The sequence below is a fragment of the Heterobasidion irregulare genome, assembly GCF_000320585.1.
Source record: "Heterobasidion irregulare TC 32-1 unplaced genomic scaffold scaffold_14, whole genome shotgun sequence".
NCBI classification, from domain to species: domain Eukaryota; kingdom Fungi; phylum Basidiomycota; class Agaricomycetes; order Russulales; family Bondarzewiaceae; genus Heterobasidion; species Heterobasidion irregulare.
In genome coordinates, this window is record NW_009258210.1 from 266143 (window position 1) to 290871 (window position 24729).

Consider the following 24729-nt stretch of genomic DNA (forward strand, 5'->3'; position numbering starts at 1 on the left):
CGAATAGACAGCATATATACAATTCGGGTATGGATATGTACGATGTGTCTGATGAAGAATGAAGAATGTCACACCGCAAGTTGTTCAGAACTGATGCGACGGCATGAACGCATGACTCGCGTCTTGACTCTGCGAATAATAAGGCGCTTGCGTATGCAGCTGGAATGAATTCGCTTGGCTAGACAGGCTCTGCGTCTGCGAAGAAAGAATTGAGCTATACCCTACGAAGGTTGCAGGAGGATCAACATCAATCTAAGGGAAATAGCGACAGAATAAGCAACATGGCATATATTTCAGGTATTGATGCATACTAATTCCTGCGAGACAATAGAGCCTTGAGACTGTGAAAAGGGAGTTGATTCGAGCAGGAACTGGCCGTGTTGAAATCGTCTTGGGCGAGGGTTCCGAGGAAAAGCAGACTGTGAGACCGGGTCAAGTGCTGGGTGTTTCGACTTAGAGCTCGTGCCTGGCTCTTGTCCAGGAGCAGACGCATGCCCAGAAGGAGACACGGCGTCAGAAATGTGAGAAATCTCAGGGTTCACAGCGCCTTGCGTCTTCATATCCCCTGGTGCTGCTGCGGAGGGGGGTGAGAGCTGGGGAGATATGCCTTGCGTCAGCTGCTCTTCGATGTCGCGTGACGACGAAGTAGAGTCGGATAGCGGATCCGCGTCTGTATCCCTTCTACCTCTCTGAGTTGGTGACGTAGGTCCTGTGTGAGCTGCAATGGCATTCTTTACCAGTAAGCTAAGGGCGGGAGACTCGAGAGGCGAGCTTGCAGGGGGAGATGGAGACGACTGAGCTGCTAAGGCTGAAAATCCTGAGCGCTGGGGCGTGACCGGGTAGGGGGAATAAGATGATGCGTGCTGCACTGGCGTGGCTATTCGAGGAGGTGTCGGGGGAGATGGATTTGATACAAGAGAGGGTGCTGAGGCCTTCATGGTTGCGTCATGTCTGGAGGGCAACCTGAGAGACCTGGGGTGCGGATCAGCTGCACCTTCACTCGGGAACAGACCATTTTGCGAGCGAGAGGATAATGTAAGATGCGCATCAGATTGGGTGAATATGTCAGTGGAGATGCTATCTGCGTATTGAGTTCAGTGAAACAATGTTGATCGTACAACATAACGCGCACCGATAGCCCCGTTAGCACTCTCTACGCGACATAGCAGTTCTATGTCCTGCCTAGGGACAGGCTGAGCCTGTTCAATGTGTTCTCCCACGACATGATCTGCAAGGCCCTTGTAGGTCGGAAACGTGCATCTACACCAGTCCCAGCGACAGAAAAACGATGGGCTCATGCCGGTCTCCTTACTTTCTGTTAAAAATCAACGTGAGTAAGTGACATAACACGTCTTGAACACTACAGAGCTGACCTTGCGACTCGCATAGTCGAATGATCGGATGAAGACAACAGGAGCAGAGGTTCCTGGGAAATCGGACCCAAAACATTCGGCAGGAACGTTGGGAAAACAGGATTTGGTCTAGATCAGCTCAAAATGAGGCAGTGCCCGGCCTATTTCTGGACATACAGCACTGTAGTGGTCCTTGATTTTGTGACCGTCCTTGATCCAGTCGACTATGCCATGAGTTGTCCTCCCTCTCTCCAGCCACAAATATTCCAGAGAATAGCTTCATGTGCTCCGCATCTTCTGTATAAACCATGACATGATCCGATGTGTATTTATTGCTCAATGACTGAATATGTGCTTGATACCCATAGTTCTCAGAAAATATAGGTTGGTGCAAAGTGCATAGCATGATATCAGTGGAAATTTACCACTCAATAGCATACCAATCTACTACTCAAGATACAAAAGAACAACCTTTCATAAGAAGACAAGCTACAAATTGAATGTTCCTTTTGTTACAGCATTTACAAGTGTTTTCTGCGCGATGCAGAGACCAAGTCTGGCAATGTGCGTGACATTTCCTAATTGAGAACCACGCAGCCTTCTTTCCTAATGTGTATGCGCTCAAACGCTCACTATTCACTTTGTTTATTCATTCCTTGAGCTTCACCTCACAACACAGATATTAAAGTGACTGCGGTCAATGCTCTCATCTTGGATGATGAGAGCAGATAGACGTGTCATGTAACGCGACGGCCACATCCGGTCACACCCTCGTCACGGCTCTTCACGCGGATCAAGGAATAAATTTGTGTGGCGGAAGCACCTTCACCATCGATATCTTTAATGGTAGCAAAGATGGACTTTGTTCAAGCTGATAAATTAGACAACACATGCAGTGGTTATAGTCTATCATTGGCTGTAAAAAATTGAGATTTGGATATGTGCGGACTACCCAAGAAATCCATCATCATTGAGTGGATCAAGGACCACTACAATACTATAGTTGACATCCAAACGCGACAGCTTTGAGCTTGTCACGTCGATATTCTGCCAACAGCTGCCAACTCTTACCTCGGAAGCAGTTGACGACTCTCTTCGCTGCAGGTATAACGATTTCACGATCGTTTCCACTCTACTTCTCCCCTTGTTCTTCATAATCTCTTTCCTTGTGCAAAACAACGTGGATCATGGGAGTTGCGGAGCTGTCCTTATTTCCGTGGGACTGACGTGACCCAACTTGTATTGCACTGCCAACGTGAGCAGCGCATCTTTGTTCTGACTTCCCATCCTCATCCTCGTTATCGAACTAGGCAAGCCTTCGAGGCGAGATGAGCCCTCAATTGGACCCATCGGCCGTGAGCGCTCTTCTAGAACCTTGTGCTGAACTGACTGACCAATGACCACGGTGCGATCATTCAGCCAAGCCCTGCGGCCCCCTCGAACACTGCGTCTTCCCAGTCTAACGGAACTAGGATAATAACCATCGTGTCCGGCTGCGTCGGGGGCTTCATTATCATCCTTGCCGCAGTTCTGGTCATCGTCCCGCTTTCCCGGCGGTATCAAGAACAGAGGCAGCAAAAACGAGCAGACTCCGAGCACGGTTCCCTGCGCGGTCATCAGCGGATCATGTCTGGACCAGACTCCTCCGTACCGCTCTTGATCCCTGAAGAACAAGAGTCCGAGAAGGCTCAAGCCCGCAAGATGCCCTACGATCCTAGTGTAAACAGCGGAGAAGCGTCGGGTTCTTTACCAGTCGGTCACATCGTCGATCACTCCACCCAATTATTGCAGGATTATGATCCTTGGGGCGGCAATGCTGCAACCTCCATACCTCGGCCTCTACGACCTCCACCCACCCTTCATAGAGCGAAAACGCGTGTCCCTCATACCCCCATGGCCACGTTGCCTGAGGATGGACCGTCGGACGCGGCCCCTGTTCCTGTTCCATCCCCTGTCCCTACCTCACCGACTTCCCCATCCACGAATTCTGATGCGCACCCGACCTGGTTACATATACCAAAACCACCCTCACATAGCGGCATCCCACTAATCGGAGCCTTCCGCAGCTCGATGTCATCCACGACCTCTACGAACACGACGCTCCCCTCCCTGCAACACTATCCTTCACTCTCTTCACGGTCTCGTTCGCCAACCACGTTCTATTCATTATCTTCGTCATCTTTGTCGTCATCTGCTGCGCGCGGACACGGTGTTGTGACTGAACATGGAGAGCTTTATCCGCCGCCGGCTCGGCTCCGCGCGTCAGGAGGTCCGCACCAGATGCTGGAGGTTCAGCCTGCTTCCCATTTGCCACCGTCAAGACAGGCAAGCTTGTTAAGCGCCGTTCATGCGCAAGCGTCTCATCCGGAGCGAGACGATCAGGGCCCCCAAGGTGGCTTCACGACAAGTACCAGTGCATCTTCGCTGTCAGTGTACACTGATGCACGATCAAGCCTGGTAGATGAGAACGGCAGGCCCAACGGGGAAATACCTCGGTGGAATCCTATGTCAATGATCTCATCATATTGGACTCTAGGTCAACCGTCATGATTCGTATTGTTTTGTTTTGTTTCCGTCATAGTTGCAATCTGCATTTAATCAAGTGCTCTTTAGTTCATGTCTCGTTTTTCTACCATCTTTACTGCCTGCAGCAGATTCGCCTCGGACAATATTCCAGATTGTTACAGTTATGACCTCTTATCCCTGCGCGTCATCACATACCACTCGCTATAATACGCCTTGTCTCGCTGATGGAGATCGCATGCAGACACCCGCCTATAGAACAGCGGAACGCCCGCGGGATCTCGCAAACGATTGTTTTTCCTTTGTTCAAATACACGCAGCGCCAGCTGTCTCCGTGGCTGACCTTACACAGATGGTCGTGCTGTATATGTTTACAGCTGTTTCTGAAATGACTGTCAAACGTATGAGGGACTACGCCGGACAAAAATCAATCAAAACTGCCCCTCTTGATGATAAATTAGTGATTTTGAGCCAACGGTAGCTATCTTGAACAATTGTTAGAAATTGTCAGGAATTGTCAGGAATTGTCAAAAGTTGTTGCCATAAGTCAACAAATCCCAGCCAATATGAACATCTCTCACCATGTATTCTCTCAAATTGTTCATAATTGTTAGCAATCCACATATAAAAATAGATTGCCAGCAATTGTTGTCAATTGATAGCTTGAAAAAGGATAGGAATTGCCAACGATTGCTAGCTATAGCCAACTAGGCCCATTTTTTGATGATTTTTGTCCGAGAAAACCCTTCATAGCTCTCCAATCAAGAGCGGCGTCGAGGGGGCGGTTTTAAATGGCATACTGTTAGAGATGCCTGAGGCGACTGGTTTTAGGTACAGCGGCGCGAGTAGTGGAGAGTCTGAGAGACCGGTCACCGGAGGCGCAGGGGGAGATGCCGGAACGATAATTGCATCAAGGTCAAGCTGAGCGCCGAGCGCCGAGCAGTCATGGTCGAGTGACGCGAACCGTGTTGGCGTTCAATGGCCCTGCCAGATAAAAGAATATCAAGGCCCGCGGCAGAGGAGGTCTAATATGGGTCACCTTGTATATAGGAGAGACCCCCCGCCGATCCGTCATCTTCCGTCATCGACTATTTATCAGTCTACTGAGGTGACTAGGGTCACCAGTCAACGTTCGACGTTTAATAGCGTTTAATATTCGATCTTAGAGATGAGCCAGCATATTGGGGTGGTAAATTCCGTCCTATCGGCTGAGCGTGTCTGGACGACAACCTCCACGACCATATACTCACGAATATTTACTGGCGAGTAATTCTATACTTATGCCCGCCCAGTTTCAATATTCAAAGCTCGCTCACTTTCCCAAATTTCAACTTTTCGACCCCCCTCCCCTCCTTCCCAAACCGACTCTTCGAATCGCCGCCCATAATCTCATCGTCACTGATTCTCGAAAGTCTCACCACCTCCTTTCGCACGTATGTCACTAGCTGCTCCATGGTCTCGGGATACCGAAGATACCGATCCGCCTCTTCTGGTGCAAAGTCGTGGACACCAGACCCGTCGTTCCGCATCTCGAGACGCTGTATCGCGTCAGACGAATATTTGCTGTATTTTTCAACTTCCCCGCCCGGATTTATCGCGCGACGGAATGATGGCGCTGACACAGCCTCGGATTCTGTAGAAGTTGGATACACAATCCCGTTGGCACCTCGCGCGCCTAGCAGGTTCCGCCAGATTGCACCTGCGAGCTCTGCGTCACCGCGCACGAGCGCAAGATCACAGGCCATCCCAAGTCCTGCCCATTGCTCTCGGAATATCTTCATCTGTTTTGTTACGAGGGCTTCTGGCGCACGTCCACGCTTGACAGGTTTTGTGTAGAAGGCCTCCTCTAAAGTTGAGCCCTTTGAGACAGATTTTGATGACGGAGGCGGGAGCGGCTGAAGAACTTGGCGTATTCGCTCATCGACGTCGAGGAAGAAGTGATCGATCAAGCCTTGTATATGCTCTTGACCGTGTGGGGAGGGAAGTGCTCGGAGTCGGGTGGTGAGAATCCAAACATGGAGATTAGTGATTGTGAACCAAGATTGAAACGTGGGCGGAAGATGGCATTCTGCGTATTGAATGTATGTCAGCATCGAGGCGTAGAAGCGCAAAATTGAGACAGCCTCAAAAATCCGGGGCTGGGCACGAGCGCGCATGCACGCTACGAAACCGCACACTCGGCCTCCTGTTCATAACAATCGCAAGCTCGCAAAAATAGAGATGGTTTGTGGACACGCTTTGAGTGGCAACATAACACCGATGCCCTGAGTTGCTAACACTTTTTTGGATACATCTTTTGGAACCAATTTCTCTCATGGAGGTATGCATATACGTACCGTCAACGCGACGGCACAGCTATGCCAGGGAGAGCGTGCTAATAAAATAAGCTACTACCTCCGCTCATCGAGATATACATCGCGCGTATAACAGCGCGTAATTCCGATGTTGAAAAGTGTAGACAGGGGACATTACTCACCGTTCCTCCAAAATTCTTCCTCCTCTTCCGCCTTTGGTGCGCATAGCTCCTTGTACATCATGAGAGCCCTCCTCGCTGCGATTTGCTTAGAATATCCGTAGCCAAGAGACCCAAAGATGTTCAGAAATAGTCGCATTGCGGTTGGTGATTTCTTCAGCTGACGTGTAAGCCATGTTTGTGGCGGTGGTGGAGGTTTTTCGTGACGGTATGGCTTGGGTAGCCCCGAAGGTGGTGTTGGTGTCGATAGGGCACGAAAAGCGATAGCGTACAAGCGTGTAGGCCGCGCGGAGACAGCCAGACGGGACGGGGACATCGTAGTGAAAAGGAAAGCACCTTGATCCTGACCTTAGCAGTGGTCTAGGGTTCTGCGGTCATTGGCACGACGTCATTGGTCGGGGCAAGATCATAATTTTCGCCCATCGCGACGAAATAGACTAGTATTACAGCAAGAAATTCGCCATGAAAATTGTACACATGTTCCTCCTTCTCCTCGGAATCAATTGACCACCCACGTCACGTTGTTGACTATGCCTTGAGAAATGGGGGCGAACTTCGTGAATGCGCTGGGAGAAAGACCGACGTTGAAGTCTGGGCACCCAGGACAGACATCGACAATTTGCGCAGTTACGCTGGTGTTGTGAACTGCAAGCGGTGATCTTGGTAGGTAAAAAGAAAGAAAAAAAGAACAATACGCACAAGTGATGGTAAGTGTATGAGTGCATATGGGGTTGCTGGATGCAGTGTTAGATAGGCTAGAACCAAAATTGTTGCGAAAGCGCTTACTCGTTGGGGTTTTCTGTAGCACCTCTAGAAATACATTAGTTCGTAAGGCAAGGAAGCTCGCCGAAAGACGTACGGAAAAGCACTGAAGAAAGTCTGCGATACAGAGGCGACCGATTGGTCACTCGTGTTCGTAAACCCACACGCGCCGAGACCAGGATCAAACGTGAATACTGAACAAATATGTTGAGCGAAGGTATCCTTGAGGGGGGTAGAGAACGCATACAAGTTCCGGTATGATTCTGCGCGGCTGTCATGGTAAACAGTGTGGCCAAAGCAAAGAGTTGGACAAGAAGGCGCATCTCCTTGACTAGGTTCCAGGCGTGGGCGAAGAGGAGGGTGGGCTGGGGAATCAAGTCAGAAGGACTGCACAAATATATACGGATTCGAGTGAGCGGTACAGGTAATAGAAGAGGCCACCATGCGAAGGATGAATGTTGGGAGAATGCGTGATCTGTCAGGTGCATGCGAATTGTACAAAAGAATGCGAGAATGAGCTGGAAGAGCAGGGGACATCGTATGGAACGCACTCGGGGGAGTGCGAATTACTGTCGGATTCTCTGATGATGAAACTTCGCATGACGATGAGCAGCACATGACAGACACCATTGCCGCATTTACTTGCAAGGATTGCAAAGAGCTCTATGTCGGACGCTCCAAGGAAAATAGAAGACACTGTGAAATTTTGTCACGGAAATGAACTTTGAAGGCTTGAGCTCGCCTTGTAATGCTTCGTGCGAAGCCGAGAGCTCATCGAAAGAGCCGTCAAAGGCGTTTCATGAGGACTGCTGACCGCGGAAATGATTCGAAACGTTACGAAAATGACCATGTGCTGCTAAAGGAATTTTAGCATCCCGTTTTACAATCTCGGTGATCCCTGCACTCTTCAGAACCTATGGAGTCAATGTCGCCAAAGATGATACAGTAACGCCGATACCTGCGCTATAAAGAGTTGCAACGATACAGTCGTGTACAATAGACCACGATATTTGATAGCGGTGCACGCTGGATGCGACCATCGAAAAGATTATTGTCAAAATACGATGCACAAATAATAGTACACGATATGCGTCGTCAAACTGTCGTCAATGAGGACGACCACTCGTCGAACAGCGGTCGAGCAGCCCCTGGTTGCCGCCGGATGATATCCCGGAGAGTGCCGGCCGTGCCTGACTAACACACCGAATACAATCCTGATGCCGTTCCGTTCTGAGTCCCCCCGGCCTGGAATTGTACTTCTGAGTAGACCGCTGTCTTTGTGAGCATTATTGTCAACAGATGTAACCCTCGCACTTATCTTTTGTTTGATTGCTTTGACAGGAAATCTCGTGCACTGCCCGGAGGGCGAGTCTCGGCGAGTACTTACACATTGACAAGAGTGAAGTGACAGTCATTGCATGCTCTTGCGTTCGTCCGGGCGTTCGCAAAGTGCTCAAACCCAACTCCAAACGATGGCGTCAATAGCAGCAGGGCTCATGTCTCACCTCTATCTCCCTCGATTGCCGTACGATTTGCTCCTCGTAATTGTTCAGCATCTTGGTTTCTCGGATATCCAGGCTTTGCAGATGGTGCGTCATATCGTTAGAGATATTGTCATTAAGCACATCTACATCACTATTCGTTTCAGACATGCAAATCTTTGCGTCAGCTCCTCGTCACACGACCTGTGTATCGCCATCTTGCTATGGTCCTTTTACGTCGATGTCGCGCGCTGCCGCTAGCTGGCTTCCAACGACTCTCAGAAATCACTACAGAGCAGCTCATACATTCCGTGTACAAAGCTGCACAGCTTGAACGTGCCTGGCTCACTCGCACTCCTCGACCTGCTACTTCCTCCCCGTTTGCGCCACAATCTCAACAAGCGTCTTCTGCAGATCCAGAGTCAAGGACGGTTTTGACAAAGAGCTGGTACAAGGTCGTCAGTACCCCGCCTCATGAGGAAGTCGACTGGCTCTCTCCTATTACCGCAAGCTACACCCTGTGCGCAACTCGGAGCGGAAAGGTCATCTGTTGGGATGTGTTACAGGATGTCAGTCTGGCAGAATGGAGTCCTGGGGAACGATGGGAGTTATGGAAATGCCGTGTGGAATTCGACAAACGAACGGTGTTTTTCACAATGGCAAGGGGCCTAGGAGGAACGTAAGTGTGTCAGATGACCTGATTTTTCTTCAACTCATCTATTTCGCTATCCCTCAGTCACGATGCGAAGCTAATGGAATTTGATCTCATGCAAATCTATTTTCCTGAGTCGGAAGAGGATGTTTATGAAAACGGACACTTATCCACTCCCTCAACTCCAGTGTTCTCGCATCTCAGGTCCTTCAAGATGTCTGGGCTTGTGATGAATATTTTCCTACTTGATCCACCGGCGCGTTTGTTGGCAGGATTCGTGTGGATAGTCTACACCAACACAATCGGTTTATATGTCCTTCCGGACTGGGATAGCGACGAATACATATTCATTGATACGGCGATCGCATGCGTAAGGCTACTCAATTTACTGCTGATAAATGCTAACGATCTCACAGGTTGCATCATCTAACTGGTCCTGCATTCTTCACGACGAAGAAATTGTAATTCATGCAGAAGAACCAAACGGGGCGTGTCAGCATTTCTACCCTCTCTCGCTGCTAAGGCAGTGTGTCGCATTGTCATCCTCCTCGCCTAGCTTTGTTCCTATCATTTCCGGCGTGTTCAAACCCGCGCGGGTCGTCTCCCGCTATTTCACCTTCCCACACCTTCCACCCTCGTCCCAAGCTCTACTCTTCCCCACCACTTCCACTGAAGAGGAATTGATCATTCATGTTCCTATTCCAGTCCCAATCCTGATCACTGATGTGCCACAGACGCCACAATTTGTTCAACAATTAATGCCTGGTGTAGTGGCAGCTGCTACGGCAGTCGCCACTGGCCATGCGAATCCCCTTGGCCCAAACCCTCCAAATCCACTCCTATATCCGGTATGGTATCCGGAGAGCGCTCACTTTGTGCGCCAATGGTGGCCAACCATGGCGATGGTGCCAGGCTTGAGCTGTACCGTAGTGTTGCTGGCGAAGCACGACACGGAGACACATCAAACGAAGCACGTTCTGTCGCAACATTACTTTCGTGTACCTCTCCTTCCCCAGTCGGAAGGAGCGGCGGAGGACGCTCTCATGCGGATGTGGTATGTGAGTGCACCCTTCGAGGTGGTGTGCGTGATCGATGTAGTGATCGACGAGTTGGATGAAAATGGAGCGCCAATACATCATTCGAGGCCTTTGCTTGCGGTGGACTTCGGACACGCCGTTTGGATCGAGTATGTGGAGGACAATACGGAAGTGCCCGAAGGACAAGACCCGCCCCCTCCCCGAAAAAATCTCCGATTTGTATCGTTCCCCAGCGTTTACTTCAACGATAGAGGCGAGGTGGTTTACACCAGTATTGATGGCAGTAGCGTCGGGAGCGATGATGGAGATACAGAAACTTGGCCTATGGAGGGCGAGGTCCGGACACTGGAGATTCCAGAGGAGTTGAATCTCGACTCGGTGGAAACGCTCAATATCGATCAAAGTCAAGGCGCGGTGATCATGTCCGTGAAGGAAGGGAAAATATTTATCTTATGCTATGAATGATGCTCGTCGTCTATTTCATGGGTTTGTAGCACAGCAGAGAACAATCTTCACTCATATTATAGGTATGATGCATGTCTTTCGACAGGACACCACAGGGGTTGCTAGCACAGAAACAATTCTTATATCATTATGATTTGGTCGCCTTGAGCTTGATCTTTTCCGTTAAGATTGAGTACTGAGTGCTTGCATACTTGCGTCTCGGAAATGGTCAAATGTTCTGTAACTTTACTTCGTTTATTTAGAGCGAGGGGTCCCCAGGGTCTAACCTTACGTGGTGCTTCGAGGGTCTTCGAGGGTCTTCATCGTGACCGAATTTGGATACAGCTGAATCGACTTGTCGCTCGTGTACTCGTATTCTCCTTCTTAATCGCCAAAATGTCTCTCAAAGTCCCAAAAGCTAACAACATCCAGCTTTTCAAGGACGGGTACAAGGTACCTTTTGCCCATACTCATCTTGTGAACTCTGATGTAAACATTTCTGCACGTAGCAACTTTCAGGGCTTGAAGATGCACTTCTTCGCAACATTTCGGCCATATCTGAATTGTCTGACCTTACCCGCACCAGTTTTGGGCCAAATGGTATTCGTTAACTCTATTCATGCATGCTTATATCTCAACGAGAGCCTAGGACGGAATAAGCTCGTGATTAATCATCTAGGTCGACTGTTCGTAACCTCAGATGCCGCGACCATCATTCGAGAGATCGAGGTTGTCCATCCGGCCGCAAAGCTTCTTGTCATGGCATCGCAGGCTCAGGAGGCCGAGGTAAGTTGTTCAAGTCTCCAATGTGCACCTCACAGTCTCTCATGCTAGGAAACTACTTTGATCGCATCGTACAGATGGGGGACGCGACCAATATGGTGCTGATCCTTGCGGGAGAGCTGTTGAAGAAGGCCGAGCATCTGTTGATAATGGGTCTGCACCCCAGCGAGGTGATCAAGGGCTATGAACTTGCGTGCAAGAAGGCTCTTGAGGAACTCGACAGTATGCTCTCATCCATTTCATCCATCTACTTTTCTAATTGTGAACCAGCGCTCTCATGCAGCGAGCTTCCGAACCCATTGACACAGGAATCGCTATCCCGTGCCATTAAGCCTGCCATTGCTTCGAAACAATATGGCTATGAAGATACTCTCGCGGCGCTGGTGGCTGAAGCTGCTCTCTCTGTGATCCCGCAAAATCCGAAAAATTTCAATGTTGACAATGTCCGCGTGGTGAAGATCATGGGAGGAAGCTTGGCCACAAGCAGAGTTGTACAGGGTATGGTGTTCGGGCGTGAACCAGAGGGTGAGCAATTTGCCTATTGATCCTTTTTCGCTGTACACGGTACTCATCATACTGTATCGTTACCACGATAGGTGATACTAAGACCGTGACGAAGGGAAAAGTCGCGGTATTCACAAACCCGATCGATACTGCTCAGACAGAGACGAAGGGAACTGTCTTGATAAAAAATGCGGATGAGATGCTGAACTTCACTCGAGGAGAGGAGAAGCACATGGAAAAGGCACGTCGTCTTAAAAAAGTATATGAGCCTACACTCTTGATTGCTGACCGATCAATATCAGATCTTCGCAGAAATCGCGGCTTCAGGCGTCAAAGTTGTCATCGCTGGAACATCCATCGGTGACCTGGCGCTCCACTACCTCAACCGCCACCATATTCTCGTTCTCAAAGTTCTTTCCAAATTTGAGCTCCGTCGCTTGTGTCGCGTAGTCAATGCGACCCCACTTGCCCGCCTGGGCGCACCTACACCGGAGGAGGCTGGTTTCGTCGACGTTTGTGAGTGTATTGAGGTTGGAGGTGACCGTGTCACAGTCTTGCGACAAGAGGGCGGTGAGAGCGGCGAGACATCGCGTACAGCGACCGTCGTACTTCGTGGAGCGACGCAGAACCATCTTGACGACCTTGAGCGTGCCGTGGATGATGGCGTTGGCGCGTTGAAGGCGTTACTGCGTGATCCACGACTCGTACCAGGTGCAGGCGCGAGCGAACTCGCCCTGGCGAGACGCGTGGACACATATGGTGCTGGTTTGAGGGGTTTGGCGCAACACGCTGTCAAGCGGTTTGCGAGTGCGTTGGAGGTTGTGCCACGGACGTTGGCAGAGAATGCGAGGGGTGCAGCCGAAGGTAACGAGGTCGTGGCAAGGCTATGGGCGAAACACGAGAAGGAGGGCGGACAGGCCTGGGGTGTAGACGTTGAGGCGAGCAGTCTTTCTTCTGATGAGCCCCGACTTGACTAACTGAGGGGCTAACAATGCAGGCGGAGACGGACGGAACGCTGTCGGCAGTTGATTACAACATCCTCGACTCTTTGGCGGCCAAATCGTGGGCCATCCGTCTAGCCACGGAGGCCGCTGTGTCTGTCCTCAGCGTCGATAGCATCATCATGAGTCGCCCCGCGGGTGGGCCAAAAATACCGCAGCAAGCGGGCCATTGGGATGAGGATTGATCAGAGAGGCCTTCACCTGTGAGAGTAGACGGTTCGAAAACATGAATAGAAGTACAAATTGCAGTATACGCATTCCTAGCCTTTTGACCATTGTCTCGAGCCAGAGGATCTGTATGTTAAATCTGAAATTATCTTGCTGTAGTAGTTTTCAGACCAGGGTTCCAGCCGAATTGAGATTGAGGCGTTGGTGTTGACGCAGTGTTGACGCGCGTGCGGCTTCATCGCGCTCGGCACGGCTGGCTTAGTTTACACACGTTGCTGCGCCCCTTCTCTCTGACCCCAACCGACGGTCACCACGACTAGCACGCTTACCTCCGGATTTCCGTTGCTCTTTGTTGAGCCTTTCAGAGGCATCCATTAGAGTGATCATTCATCTCACTCGCGTCTTGGTTATTGCGGAAGTCGGCGCTGGCACCACTAGACCATGGTACTCAAGATCGCACATGCGACCTTGACATCGATCTTGCCATCGAAATACTACACGCATGCTGTACTAGTCATAGTTGCAATCATCACAATACATGCGTATGCTCAGGGCAGGAAAACGAATCGTGAGCGGGATCTACATGGTCGTTCCATCATTGTAACTGTGCGTATCCTGCCATCTGATGAGGAATTGAGCTAAGTTATACCACAAATGATAGGGAGCATTCACTCCTATTGGCCTGACGCTTCTTGATTCCCTCGCACGTCGTGGTGCACATCTGATTGCGCTTTCCCCAGATCCAGTGGACCTGTCCGAAGGTGCCCCGGCGACGTCAGCTGCGTTATTGGTCCCCGTACTGCGAAGCACAACGAACAACGAGAACATATACGCCGAGCACTGTGACCTTACCTCACCTGCATCGATCCGAGCGTTCTGCGCGCATTTCGTCCAGGGCGAGCAACAGCGACTCGATGCTATACTTTTCGCACACGAATACGCACACATTGGGCCCATGTTACCCACGAAGCCTACTCGGGATGTAGTGAAGGAACGGCGAGATGCGTCATGCGCCACCTTCCTGCTCACTACCCTTTTACTACCTGTCTTACTTGTCGCGCCTGTCGAGCGAGATATTCGGCTGGTCACTCTCATCAACCCCTTTTATGCTGCGGCGGCGGCAACCTTCTCTGCTTTGCCCACCCCTGGAACTGCATCCACGTCCACATACCCACAGTCGGCACTCTTCTTGACTGAAGGCAGACGCGCTCTTCGCACGGCAATTATGACGCGTCACTTGCAGCGCGTGCTCGACGCGCTCCCAGCCAGTGCCCAGGTGCCGCGCGCCAATTCGGATGCGTCAACTGTGCCCGTGGTAAGTGACAAGGTGCAGCGCTCGAACATTGTGACTGTATCCGTCTCGCCGGGGGTAAGCCGCTCGGACATTATTGCTCCACTACTGGGTGCGGACACGCCACGCCAAGGTGTCTCAATCAGCGGCATAATTTTGTGCGTGGTTGTTTATTTCATTGGCATATTCTCTGTGCTGATCAGCGTTCCTCAGGTACTTCCTCGCCACCCCTATCCTCCGTATGCTCACGAAGTCCTCTGCCTCTGCCGCGCAGGGTGTACTCCACACGCTGTTTTTGCCCACGCCATTCAAACGACTTGCTACATCGTCGACGCCAGGTGCAACGGCTCAGTTTCTCGATCCTGAGGAAGTGCTCAAGCCTGGTGCGCTATACGCCGAGTGTGCAGTCACGCGGCTACACGTCCCGCTACCGCCAGCACCGCCAGAGAACGACTCGGAGTCTGATGCGTCTTCTCAGACTAGCAATGCAGCAGGAGCCAGCGATAATCCAGGGACTATGCGACAGACTGTGGATGACGGGGAGCTGGGTGGAGAGGTGCTTGGGACGCTTGTTTGGGACGAGTACGAGCGCGAGCTGAAGGCGTGGGAGGCACTAGAAATCGAGGAACAGAGAAGGGCAAAACAAGGAGACCAAAAGAGAGGCGGACTGGAAGACGGGAGGCACACGCCGCCAACAGTCGATGAGACTAGTGGATGATCTTGCACATACATTTTCAGTGTCCATGAGTGTGGACGATTTTATTACTATGTGCGTGGATGTAAGGCATGGACGAGTTGGAACCGGAGGAGGATTGATCTTGCGCAAGGCATTGGATTTTGAGGAAGATAATCCATAGCATGTGTCAATCCAAATCTCGTATTATAATCTCAACGGTACCTGCCATGGAGTGTGAGCATGTAGGCAAGCTATAGAAGGGGCATGAATTGCGAAACATGAGTGTGACATTTACGGGGACTGTGAGCTATGAGCCTGGCATGAATAAATAAAGGGAACGAGTGATAGGAAACTGTAGTGTATGCCTACATTTGTGACCATTGTAAGAACAATAAAAGGACGTCGCGAATGCCTAAGAGCCATGAAGATGCAATCACGTTACTTGGTGTCGAGAGACTCGAGCTGGACAACTTTGTCGCATAAAAGAGAGAGTCGGCTTCATTCGCTCATGAAGCATCATAGTGCTTCTACCTTTTCCGACTCGCCTCTTGCCTAACTTCCTATAGTCGTCTAGCCTCATGAGCGACTCAAGTAACATGCGCATCAGCGTTGTCTGCGGTCATGAGAGGTAACAATTCGTACCTGCACGTTGTTGGCCTTGATCGACACTAGTTTCCCTCTGTTTCACATATTCATTGAAGGCATTCCATGCTACCCCATACTCTTCAACAATCGCCCCAAGAGTAGAGTTCATCGCTGTTACACATCCAGCATCAGGGATTTTGCCGCGCTGCATATGTTCGCGACCAGAGAATATTCGCTTGAGAGCATCGAAGACGGTTCCGGTGTACCATGCAGAATCACGATGATGAACGTCGGAGAGCATGGCATGGTTTTCAGCGAGCAAGAGAAGAAGGACAGAAAGCTGGACGTCAGTTGGAGGGGGGTTACGGCCGTGATTGGTAGAGGGGAATGTCAAAGTCCTGATGGTCTCGAACGGTATGTGTGATTGCGTGATGGTGGAGAGCGCATTTTTAGCGATGCTCGACTGCACTACAACATAATCCACGATGCGAGGGGAAGAGGTCAGCACAGTGTCGTCGCCAGCTGCACCAGATACACGCTCGAGGGTGAAAGCCGCAGTCCAACTAGAGTAGTGCTTCACATGGACAATCAGGAAGTCATGCTTGGGGTTGGAAATACTCGCACAGTGCTCGATTTTGACTAGTGACGACGGTGCGCGGTGTTCTGCCTGAATTCCAAGCGACCATACCTCCACGGGAGCTTGCAGCCGGGTTCTAGGAAAGACAAATGAGTCTAGAGGAGGTTGAAAACTGCTGACAAGATGACGGAGGGCGGATACTGAAGTAGAGAATATACTGGAGCACGTCGGCATATGTTCTGAGTGAGAGGGTTGAACCATCATCAGTCTCTGCGGAAAGGTCACTTGTAGGAAGAAGATTGGTCAACAGGCATGCGACGGTCGTAATAGGAAGCTGAAAAAAGCTGAAACTCACCCCCCTCTCGCCGCGGAAACATTGCAACTGTGCATGCAAACACTGAACGACAAGACTTGTAGACACGGAGGGAGTATAGTACTGTGGCTCTAGAGCTATCTAGAACCTCTTAACATGCAATTGAGGTCGCCGTAAAAGCGATCGATTAGCATCGTTGCAACCGTATTGCGGCCGCATGGCCGACACATTCTCGGGCTCATCGTTTAGGGATAATGGCGGCAAGCAGGTCGAAAGGTGCTGAAGGCCATGCTTCGGGTTGTCGGAGGGGAGCACGGAACTGTGACGGAACTATCAGACGGGCGAATCAGTACGAGTTAAATCAAGCGATGAGGGGAGATTGCAAGATCATGATTATGCTATATGTCCGCTTGGGGAAATCCTTGCGCGCCATCTCGCAATGCATCAGCAACGAGGACTACACAGATGTTTGGACTACAAATGCAGTCATAGTCGACAAACACGAGGTTCCCTGCAGGTCCGTGGTAGCGGAAACAACAGAACGCCCAAGTTCATCATTTGATGCGCGAGACATGCAGTTCCCTATGGCTAAAAAAAACACCTCAAGACTTCAGCGCGCTTTGTGGACGGAGGCTTGAATTCATAAATATAAATTGAGACATTCCTCAACAGTTGTGGGGAGTGCATGGGAATGTATATGGATCTCGAAGTTTAATCAACCAGTATAAAGCAGTTGAAAAGTATGCTAGGAAGATGCCGGTGCGCCATCTGACCAGCAAATTGCGACATAGCCACATATTTGACCAACAAGGTGTAGGGAGGGTAGTGTGTAAACGAAGGATGATGATCCCACATCGAAAAAGCATCAGGAAGAGGTCTGACTAAGATAAAGACAAATAAATCAGTTGTCGTTGTATAAATTGAAGGTGCACTAGACTTACACTGATTCAACAATTACCATCTGGAATCCTTTACAAAAAGTCATCATATTAGGAACAACCTGCCATGGTACACATCTATGTTCTCGGGTGTTGTCACTAGCATGCAGGTGGTTGATGTACAGATCATGCCCGAGATACCCGGTGATACGCTAGAGGTGGCTCTAAGTGCCGAGCACAACACTAAAACAACCTCTAATGCAGGGGTGCTGGAGCTAGTATCTAATACACAAGGAATTGTCAGTGATGACTTTAAAAATTGAAGGCATACTGAGAAGCAATGGGGAGTGTGAGATTATAGCACCCAAACAGTTTCGGGACTGTGCCAAACACCAACCAAACATTTGGTTGGTCGTGTTGGGGATTCGGTTGGTAATGAGAAGGTAGTGTCGTGACCAACAACTATGTGCTTCAAGAGCCACATGGGACTCTGACAATATATGAGGGAGGACGGGGGGTATGAGTGAAGAGATGAGTATAAACACAAATGAGGCCAAACAACAAGGATGACAAGTTTTTGGAAGTTGACAAAGACAATTTTGATGATTGAGATGAGTGCAAATGAGCTCTGAATTTGTGGGGTGAGAAAGGTGGTTTATTCCAGAGTTGTATGTAGGTTTTTATAGTAAACAGAGCCCCTAAGTAAAATATTGAACAAGAAATGAGAGTAGATGTCGAATAGGCACCAAGCCTTAGCAATTAGAGAAGATAAGAAGGTAGGTGAGATGTCCATATGGGTTTCAAAGGTGATAAGGTAAAATTTAATCAGCAATGGTGAAATCCTAAACATTTGGGATCTGTCTCCCAAGCATAGGTAGCAGGAAAAGGCATTGGAGAACCAATAAAAATAAAGAAGAGGTATCGTATGACCAGGGTAGCCAAGTAATGGTGCAAGATTGCATTTGACTGACCATGCAGAAGTTGGGAAGATAAGTGATAAGGACTGACTGACTCACAGAGTGTTATGATCACGTTCTGTCGGGCCTTAATGGCGGTCTATTCCAACATGATCATCACAAATATCAAGCGGCCTCACAAGGTGAGGTGTACAACAAGGTACAGATAATAACCTTGGTCATCCACTCCCAACGGATCACCTTATCGTTGGTCGAGTATCACGAGCCATATTGCGACGGGCATAGAATGCCGCCTTACAAACTACTCACACACTGGGCATTGAGCTCCTAGTTTTTCCTGGCCGGAAGGAGACGAACGGAGAAGCACAAGAGTAGTCGTTATTGAGAGAGACAACTTAGAGAATACCTATGGATACATATACGGTATTCTCACGCCCTATTTCCTAAAGTAGTATAAAAGGCCCATAGAGTAGGCTGAGGATCTTCAGTCTATTCTCTTCGTTCTTAGGCAGTCTTCATACTGTCTACTTCATTGGCTGTAGTCTTCCTACTACAGTCTTCATTGCTACATTGCAATACATCTCTGGCTCCTGTGCTACACGTACAGTCGAGACCATCGTTCCACCCTTCCTCTCTACGAGCGACCTAGGGAAGAACCTCCTACTCTTGGGGTTACCGAATGAGCAGTTTGTAACACTAGAATAGACTCTTCTGCCCCTACCTTGCTCGTACTAGCTTGCTGCCACACTCTCTCTCATAACCTTCCTTGGTGGGGATAATAGACCCCCATTGAGAAAGCATTACTACACACACTCTGGAGCAAGACCTAGGCCAGGAATATCCTCTCGGCACTAGACATATAAATAACCAACTCCGTCACAACAACCACCCTATTTGGCGCGAAGGGGACTTTTGGGTCTACGAAGACAATAACAGATTCGCCCCTCCGAATCACGATAACTGCTCATACCGAAACGGGCGTTATTACTTCACCCTCGAAGACGGAACAGAAGAGAAGGACATTTGGAACGAAATAGAGAGCCAGTGGGAACTAGCACCCCAATATAGGGAACTAGCACCGGTAATCCCTGAAGACTCAGAGCAAGAAGAAACAACCTCACAATCAGACTCCGACTCATCACCAAACCAAACACTGATCAACACCCAAAACGAACCGCTTGCCAAAATGTCGGGACAAGCTTCGACTTCTACAGACCCCCCTTCCATGACGGTACAACCCGGGAGAGGAAAAGTCAAACTCCCAGACAATTATACAGGCAACCACATTGAATCCCAGAAATTCATGCTCCAATGCCTCCTTCTTTTTGCAGCAGAATCTGACCGGTACAAGACCAATCAAGACAAGATATCCCTGGTGCTCTCATGCATGAGATATGGCATGGCAGGAGCTTGGGCTGAGAACTTCCTCCTCAAATCAGTAGGAGCGGACCCCCCCACTGATCTAGGTACCTGGAGGGACTTCTTGATGAAGTTCAAACTCCAATTCAGGGAGACGGGCAAGACCGACAAAGCACGAAGCATACTCATGACCTTCTCCCAAGGATGAATGACGGTTGATGAATACTCCAACTAATTCATCCTCATTGCTGCCGATGCCGACATCTCTAACAAGGAGCAAGTCCCTTACTTCCAACGCAGGTTAGACCCACGCATCATGGACAAAATATATGACAAGGAAGTCCAACCAAAGGACACAATCCAGGACTGGATTAACACCGCCTGTGAAATAGATGGACAGCTTAGAGCCAGAACTGCTCAAAAAGCCATCCTCACTGTTATGATCACATTCTGTCGGGCCTTAACGGCGGTCTATACCGACACGATCATCACAAATATCAAGCGGCCTCACAAGGTGAGGCGTACAACAAGGTACAGATAACAACCTTGGTCATCCACTCCCGATGGATCACCTTATCATTGGTCGAGTATCACGAGCCATATTGCGACGGGCATAGAATGCCGCCTTACAAACTACTCACACACTGGGCATTGAGCTCCTAGTCTTTCCTGGCCGGAAGGAGACGAATGGAGAAGCACAAGAGTAGTCGTTATTGAGAGAGACGACTTAGAGAATACCTATGGATACATATACGGTATTCTCACGCCCTATTTCCTAAAGTAGTATAAAAGGCCCATAGAGTAGGCTGAGGATCTTTAGTCTATTCTCTTCGTTCTTAGGCAATCTTCACACTGCCTACTCCATTCTAGTACTGTCTTCCTACAGTACTCTTCATTGCAACACCGCAATACATCTCTGGCTCCTGTGCTACACGTACAGTCGAGACCGTCATTCCACACATCCTCCTCAAGTGACCTAGGGAAGAACCTCCTACTCTTGGGGTTACCGAACGAGCAGTTCGTAACACTCGCCAACTCCACCTCCTTCTGCAGCGACTACCTAAACTGTTTTCACACCCAACCCGCCGTCCACTATAACTCCACAAATGCTCCTCGAAAAATGAATAACCAGGTGGTTGACATGGACATTGACGCTACTAGAAAGCATAACGCTGAAAGTCAAAAGAGAAAGTTTGACGGCAAGCGAACCACCTCTTGTTCTAACTGTGGAAAACTAGGACACTCCAGTGCTAATTGCTGGTCAGCCCGTAGAGGCGTTCAACCAGTTCGAGGAAACTCGAAGAGATGCATGGGTACGACAGGGAGAAGAAACCGTACAGTTGATTTGGAAGGAGAAGACGACACACCCGCTATGGGAGACCAAGCAGGAATATATCGAGGAATGGAGGCGGAGAATGCTCATTGCAATGACCAGCGGGTACCACAACCTGGTCCTTTGATGGAACGTCCGCACTCTGCCTCACCTGGACGACCTTCGATGAACCATCAGCAACACATCATGTCACCTGACGGACGATGGGGAAATGGAGGCGTTAGTCATTCTGCTCGAATCGGAGCAGTGCTAGGAGAATAAGGAGAGGATGAAGCAAGAGAAGTAATCTTGGGGCACGCGGAGCGTTTTTCCTAACCTCTCCCTCACCAGTGAAGGAGAGAGGTCAAGGAAGACCTGAGTTTGACACTAGAAAGTGTATTTGTATTGGAGCAATGAACGACCGTATCATCACCCCCATATGCCTAAACGTGAAGGTATCAAACAGGGATCAATACGCTGGAGCAAAGGCGACCATCAACTCAGCATGCGAGGGGGTTATAGTAAATGAGACATGGGTCAGGAGACATCGCTTCCCTACCTATGCACTCAACACCTCCATTCGCGTCTGGAACGTCGACGACACCATTAATAAAGCAGGTCTCATCCGATCCACCTTGGATGTGAACCTCACCATTTGGGACATCCGTGGACGAACACACACTGAGCGCGTCCAGATGTTTATCTCCAATCTAGGAAAAGACGACCTTATCCTGGGAACAGATTGGTTGAAATATCACAATCCCTCCATCGAGTGGAGGCGACGTAAAGTGCACTTTGATTGGTGCCCCCAAAAATGCCACTAACCACATGGGTTTACTAGGGCAAGGGAAGAACCGCAAAACAATAGGCGGTTATCAGACGTGGAGCCATGGCACAAACCACGCACCAGCAAGCGCGAAAAACAGCGCTTAGAACATCTCCGAAGACTATCAGAAGATGTTGGACTCCGCGATCATAGCGGGACATTTGGTGTCCAACTACGAGCATACCTCAAGAGGAAATGGCTCCTACAGGACATAAGGAAATATGCAGAAGAGAAACGAAAGGCTCAAGTCAAGCCGTCTCTTTCACCAAACGAGGGAGAACCTGATCTCCCAGATAAACCCTCAGGAAAACAGGCCATAGAGGAACCAGTTATTCGGAAACTGGCTCCCAAACCGTCAGGATTTGCCAGCTTCGACCAGGATTTGGAAGACAAAATTGTTGTTACCAATCTAAAGGAAAGAGTTCCCAAGGCGCATCACGAGTTTTTGGACATCTTCAGCGAACAAAAGTCACAACGACTCCCAGAACATACTTATTGGGATCACGCCATTGATCTGAAACCAACTTTCAAACCTCACGTGCCAGAAATCTACACTTTGAGCCCAGAGAAACATGATGAACTAGGAAAATTCATCAAGGAACATCTCACTCAGGGGACCATCTGTCAATCCACCTCGCAAACAGCAGCCCCATTTTTCTTTATAGGAAAGAAAGATGGAAAACTGCACCCGGTGCAGGACTACCGCCATTTGAACTCGTACACCATTCCAAATGTGTGCCCCCTTCCATTAATCCAAGAGCTGTTGGATGTGATCAAAGGGGCCACCATTTTCAGCAAACTGGACGTACGATGGGGATATAACAATATACGAATCAAAAAGGAAGACAAGTGGAAGGCAGCCTTCATCACTCTGTTGGGTTCTTACGAACCCATGGTGATGTTCTTCGGCCTCACCAACTCACCTGCCACTTTCCAAGCCATGATGAACATGATCTTCAGAGAACTCATCACAGCCCGGAAAATAACCATATATATGGATAACATCCTCATTTTTTCCAAAAACATGGCGGAGCATATTCAAGTCTTGAACCAAGTTTTCCAGATCTTACGCGACAACGACCTCTATTTGAAGCCAGAAAAATGCGAGTTTTATAAAGAAAAACTCCAATATCTGGGATACACAATTTCAAAAGACCATGTCACCATGGAAGACTCGAAGGTGGATGCTATACAAGATTGGCCGGTTCCACGCACAGTCCGAGACATTTGTTCCTTTTTAGGTCTAGGAAATTTCTACAGACGTTTCATTGATAAGTTCTCACTTATCGTGCGCCCTCTACACGACCTCACCAAAAAGGATGCAAAATGGAACTAGACTTCGAAATGCCAAGAAGCTTTTGAACGATTAAAAAGGGCGTTTATCAGCAAACCCATTCTAAATTACCTGGACCCCATGCATCCATACTGACTAGTGACGGATGCATCACTAATCGCTTACGGAGCTACTCTCCTACAAGAAGGGAAAGATGGTGACTGGCACCCAGTTGCTTTCCTTTCCGGGTCATTCTCACCAGCAGAACGGAATTACGACGTCCATGATCACGAACTCTTGGCTATCATAAAAGCGTTGGAACACTGGAACCATTACCTTGAAGGCACACGACACCCATTTGAGATCTGGACTGATCACAAGAACCTGGAACATTTCCAAACAGCGTGAGATCTGTCATGACAACATGCCCGTTGGAGCCTCTATTTGAGCAGATTCGACTTCACACTCAGCTATAAAGCAGGATCAATAAATCACTCCGATGCTCTGTCCAGGTGTTCAGATCTAAGTGAGGGGGTAGAATCTGACAACAAAGCTCAAATTTTGCTCCCGGCCAACCTTTTTAACAGATCTGATGAAACATTGGTGGAACCGTCTCCGACATGGCATATTAAGTCCATGGAAATCGCATCCTCAGACCTCATCTCTCTCATCCGACTCTCAAAATTAGAACATGACGCCCTGACAAGGATAGCCCTCGCAAAACTCTTGCGAGTAGGGCCACAGGGAATGAGAGGACTACTAGGACATTGGACACACGAAGACGGAATTACCAGACGGAATGGCCATATATGTATCCCAAAGGACGATGCCATCCAAAGACTTATTGTCAAAATGCATCACGACGCACCCGCGGTAGGACATCCGGGTAGAGCCAAAATATTGGAAATAGTACAACGACACTACTGGTGGCAAAACATGACCAAATTCGTCCATGAATACGTGGACGGATGTGCTATATGCCAGTCCACAAAAAACTTGATGCACAGGACATGTCCACCTATTCACCCTTTGGAAACGACCAACGTTCCTTGGTGATTCATCTCAACGGACTTCGTCACGGACCTACCCAAAAGCAAAGGCTTCAACTCAATCAACGTGGTAGTAGACCAAGGTCTGTCCAAAGGCATAGTCATCACCCCATGCAAGAAAACAATCACGGCAAAAGAAACAACCGTGCTTTTCTAGAATAACGTTTTCAATCAACATGGATTGCCAACCAAAATAGTGTCCAATCGCGGCCCTCAATTTGTGGCCAAGTTTACCCGAGAACTCTGGAAACGGCTAGGAATCACCGCTGCTCTCAGCATGGCTTATCATCCCCAGACGGATAGAGAGATGGAATAAGTAAACCAGGAGATCGAACAGTTCCTGAGAACATTTTGCAACTACCACCAAGATAAATGGGTGGATCTTCTGCCGTTTGCCGAATTCTCACATAACATGTGAAAACACTCGACCATGGAAAAATCTCCTTTTGAAGTGCTATACGGGTTCAACCCTCCTTATTCAGCTGACACCGCG

General features: G+C 49.2%; 11 protein-coding genes across 11 annotated transcripts; 6 read left to right on the forward strand and 5 right to left on the reverse strand.

Moving 5' to 3' along the window:
- Positions 1 to 1412, reverse strand: HETIRDRAFT_144787 (uncharacterized protein; the record flags this gene model as incomplete). The annotated part of the gene is made up of 4 exons (XM_009554892.1): positions 1374 to 1412; positions 1133 to 1315; positions 312 to 1081; positions 1 to 252 (listed from the first exon to the last, which is right to left on the reverse strand). Coding segments are annotated over exons 2-3 (445 nt in total), but the record flags the coding sequence as incomplete, so codon positions are not given.
- A 1268-nt stretch (positions 1413 to 2680) lies between these two features.
- HETIRDRAFT_423366 (uncharacterized protein) lies at positions 2681 to 3902 on the forward strand (the record flags this gene model as incomplete). Its single annotated transcript, XM_009554893.1, has 2 exons — positions 2681 to 2707; positions 2772 to 3902. 2 exons carry the CDS (start codon positions 2681 to 2683, stop codon positions 3900 to 3902), a joined length of 1158 nt encoding a protein of 385 aa, XP_009553188.1.
- A 1346-nt stretch (positions 3903 to 5248) lies between these two features.
- HETIRDRAFT_239784 (uncharacterized protein) lies at positions 5249 to 6553 on the reverse strand (the record flags this gene model as incomplete). The annotated part of the gene is made up of 2 exons (XM_009554894.1): positions 5249 to 5943; positions 6352 to 6553. Coding segments are annotated over 2 exons (897 nt in total), but the record flags the coding sequence as incomplete, so codon positions are not given.
- Positions 6554 to 6847: 294 nt separating this feature from the next.
- On the reverse strand, positions 6848 to 7433 carry HETIRDRAFT_165066 (Non-catalytic module family EXPN protein; the record flags this gene model as incomplete). The annotated part of the gene is made up of 5 exons (XM_009554895.1): positions 6848 to 6993; positions 7048 to 7082; positions 7135 to 7158; positions 7208 to 7304; positions 7358 to 7433. The coding sequence occupies 5 exons, from the start codon at positions 7431 to 7433 to the stop codon at positions 6848 to 6850; spliced, it is 378 nt and encodes a 125-aa protein (XP_009553190.1).
- A 1149-nt stretch (positions 7434 to 8582) lies between these two features.
- Positions 8583 to 10745, forward strand: HETIRDRAFT_332521 (uncharacterized protein; the record flags this gene model as incomplete). The annotated part of the gene is made up of 6 exons (XM_009554896.1): positions 8583 to 8699; positions 8759 to 8970; positions 9019 to 9270; positions 9328 to 9613; positions 9660 to 9842; positions 9978 to 10745. 6 exons carry the CDS (start codon positions 8583 to 8585, stop codon positions 10743 to 10745), a joined length of 1818 nt encoding a protein of 605 aa, XP_009553191.1.
- Positions 10746 to 11098: 353 nt separating this feature from the next.
- Positions 11099 to 13347, forward strand: HETIRDRAFT_68154 (uncharacterized protein). Its single transcript, XM_009554791.1, has 8 exons — positions 11099 to 11177; positions 11234 to 11324; positions 11374 to 11510; positions 11585 to 11729; positions 11778 to 12032; positions 12104 to 12252; positions 12314 to 12949; positions 13009 to 13347. The coding sequence occupies exons 1-8, from the start codon at positions 11121 to 11123 to the stop codon at positions 13195 to 13197; spliced, it is 1659 nt and encodes a 552-aa protein (XP_009553086.1). The 5' UTR covers positions 11099 to 11120; the 3' UTR covers positions 13198 to 13347.
- Positions 13348 to 13468: 121 nt separating this feature from the next.
- HETIRDRAFT_447059 (uncharacterized protein) lies at positions 13469 to 15270 on the forward strand. Its single transcript, XM_009554897.1, has 3 exons — positions 13469 to 13786; positions 13842 to 14629; positions 14685 to 15270. The coding sequence occupies exons 1-3, from the start codon at positions 13622 to 13624 to the stop codon at positions 15187 to 15189; spliced, it is 1458 nt and encodes a 485-aa protein (XP_009553192.1). The 5' UTR covers positions 13469 to 13621; the 3' UTR covers positions 15190 to 15270.
- Positions 15271 to 15585: 315 nt separating this feature from the next.
- On the reverse strand, positions 15586 to 16543 carry HETIRDRAFT_108567 (uncharacterized protein; the record flags this gene model as incomplete). The annotated part of the gene is made up of 3 exons (XM_009554898.1): positions 15586 to 15617; positions 15679 to 15717; positions 15790 to 16543. The coding sequence occupies 3 exons, from the start codon at positions 16541 to 16543 to the stop codon at positions 15586 to 15588; spliced, it is 825 nt and encodes a 274-aa protein (XP_009553193.1).
- A 1063-nt stretch (positions 16544 to 17606) lies between these two features.
- On the reverse strand, positions 17607 to 17904 carry HETIRDRAFT_423372 (uncharacterized protein; the record flags this gene model as incomplete). The annotated part of the gene is made up of 2 exons (XM_009554899.1): positions 17607 to 17782; positions 17832 to 17904. The coding sequence occupies 2 exons, from the start codon at positions 17902 to 17904 to the stop codon at positions 17607 to 17609; spliced, it is 249 nt and encodes an 82-aa protein (XP_009553194.1).
- A 644-nt stretch (positions 17905 to 18548) lies between these two features.
- On the forward strand, positions 18549 to 19984 carry HETIRDRAFT_108566 (uncharacterized protein; the record flags this gene model as incomplete). Its single annotated transcript, XM_009554900.1, has 2 exons — positions 18549 to 18599; positions 19238 to 19984. The coding sequence occupies 2 exons, from the start codon at positions 18549 to 18551 to the stop codon at positions 19982 to 19984; spliced, it is 798 nt and encodes a 265-aa protein (XP_009553195.1).
- A 108-nt stretch (positions 19985 to 20092) lies between these two features.
- On the forward strand, positions 20093 to 21236 carry HETIRDRAFT_456262 (uncharacterized protein; the record flags this gene model as incomplete). The annotated part of the gene is made up of 2 exons (XM_009554901.1): positions 20093 to 20290; positions 21042 to 21236. 2 exons carry the CDS (start codon positions 20093 to 20095, stop codon positions 21234 to 21236), a joined length of 393 nt encoding a protein of 130 aa, XP_009553196.1.
- Positions 21237 to 24729: the final 3493 nt, after the last annotated feature.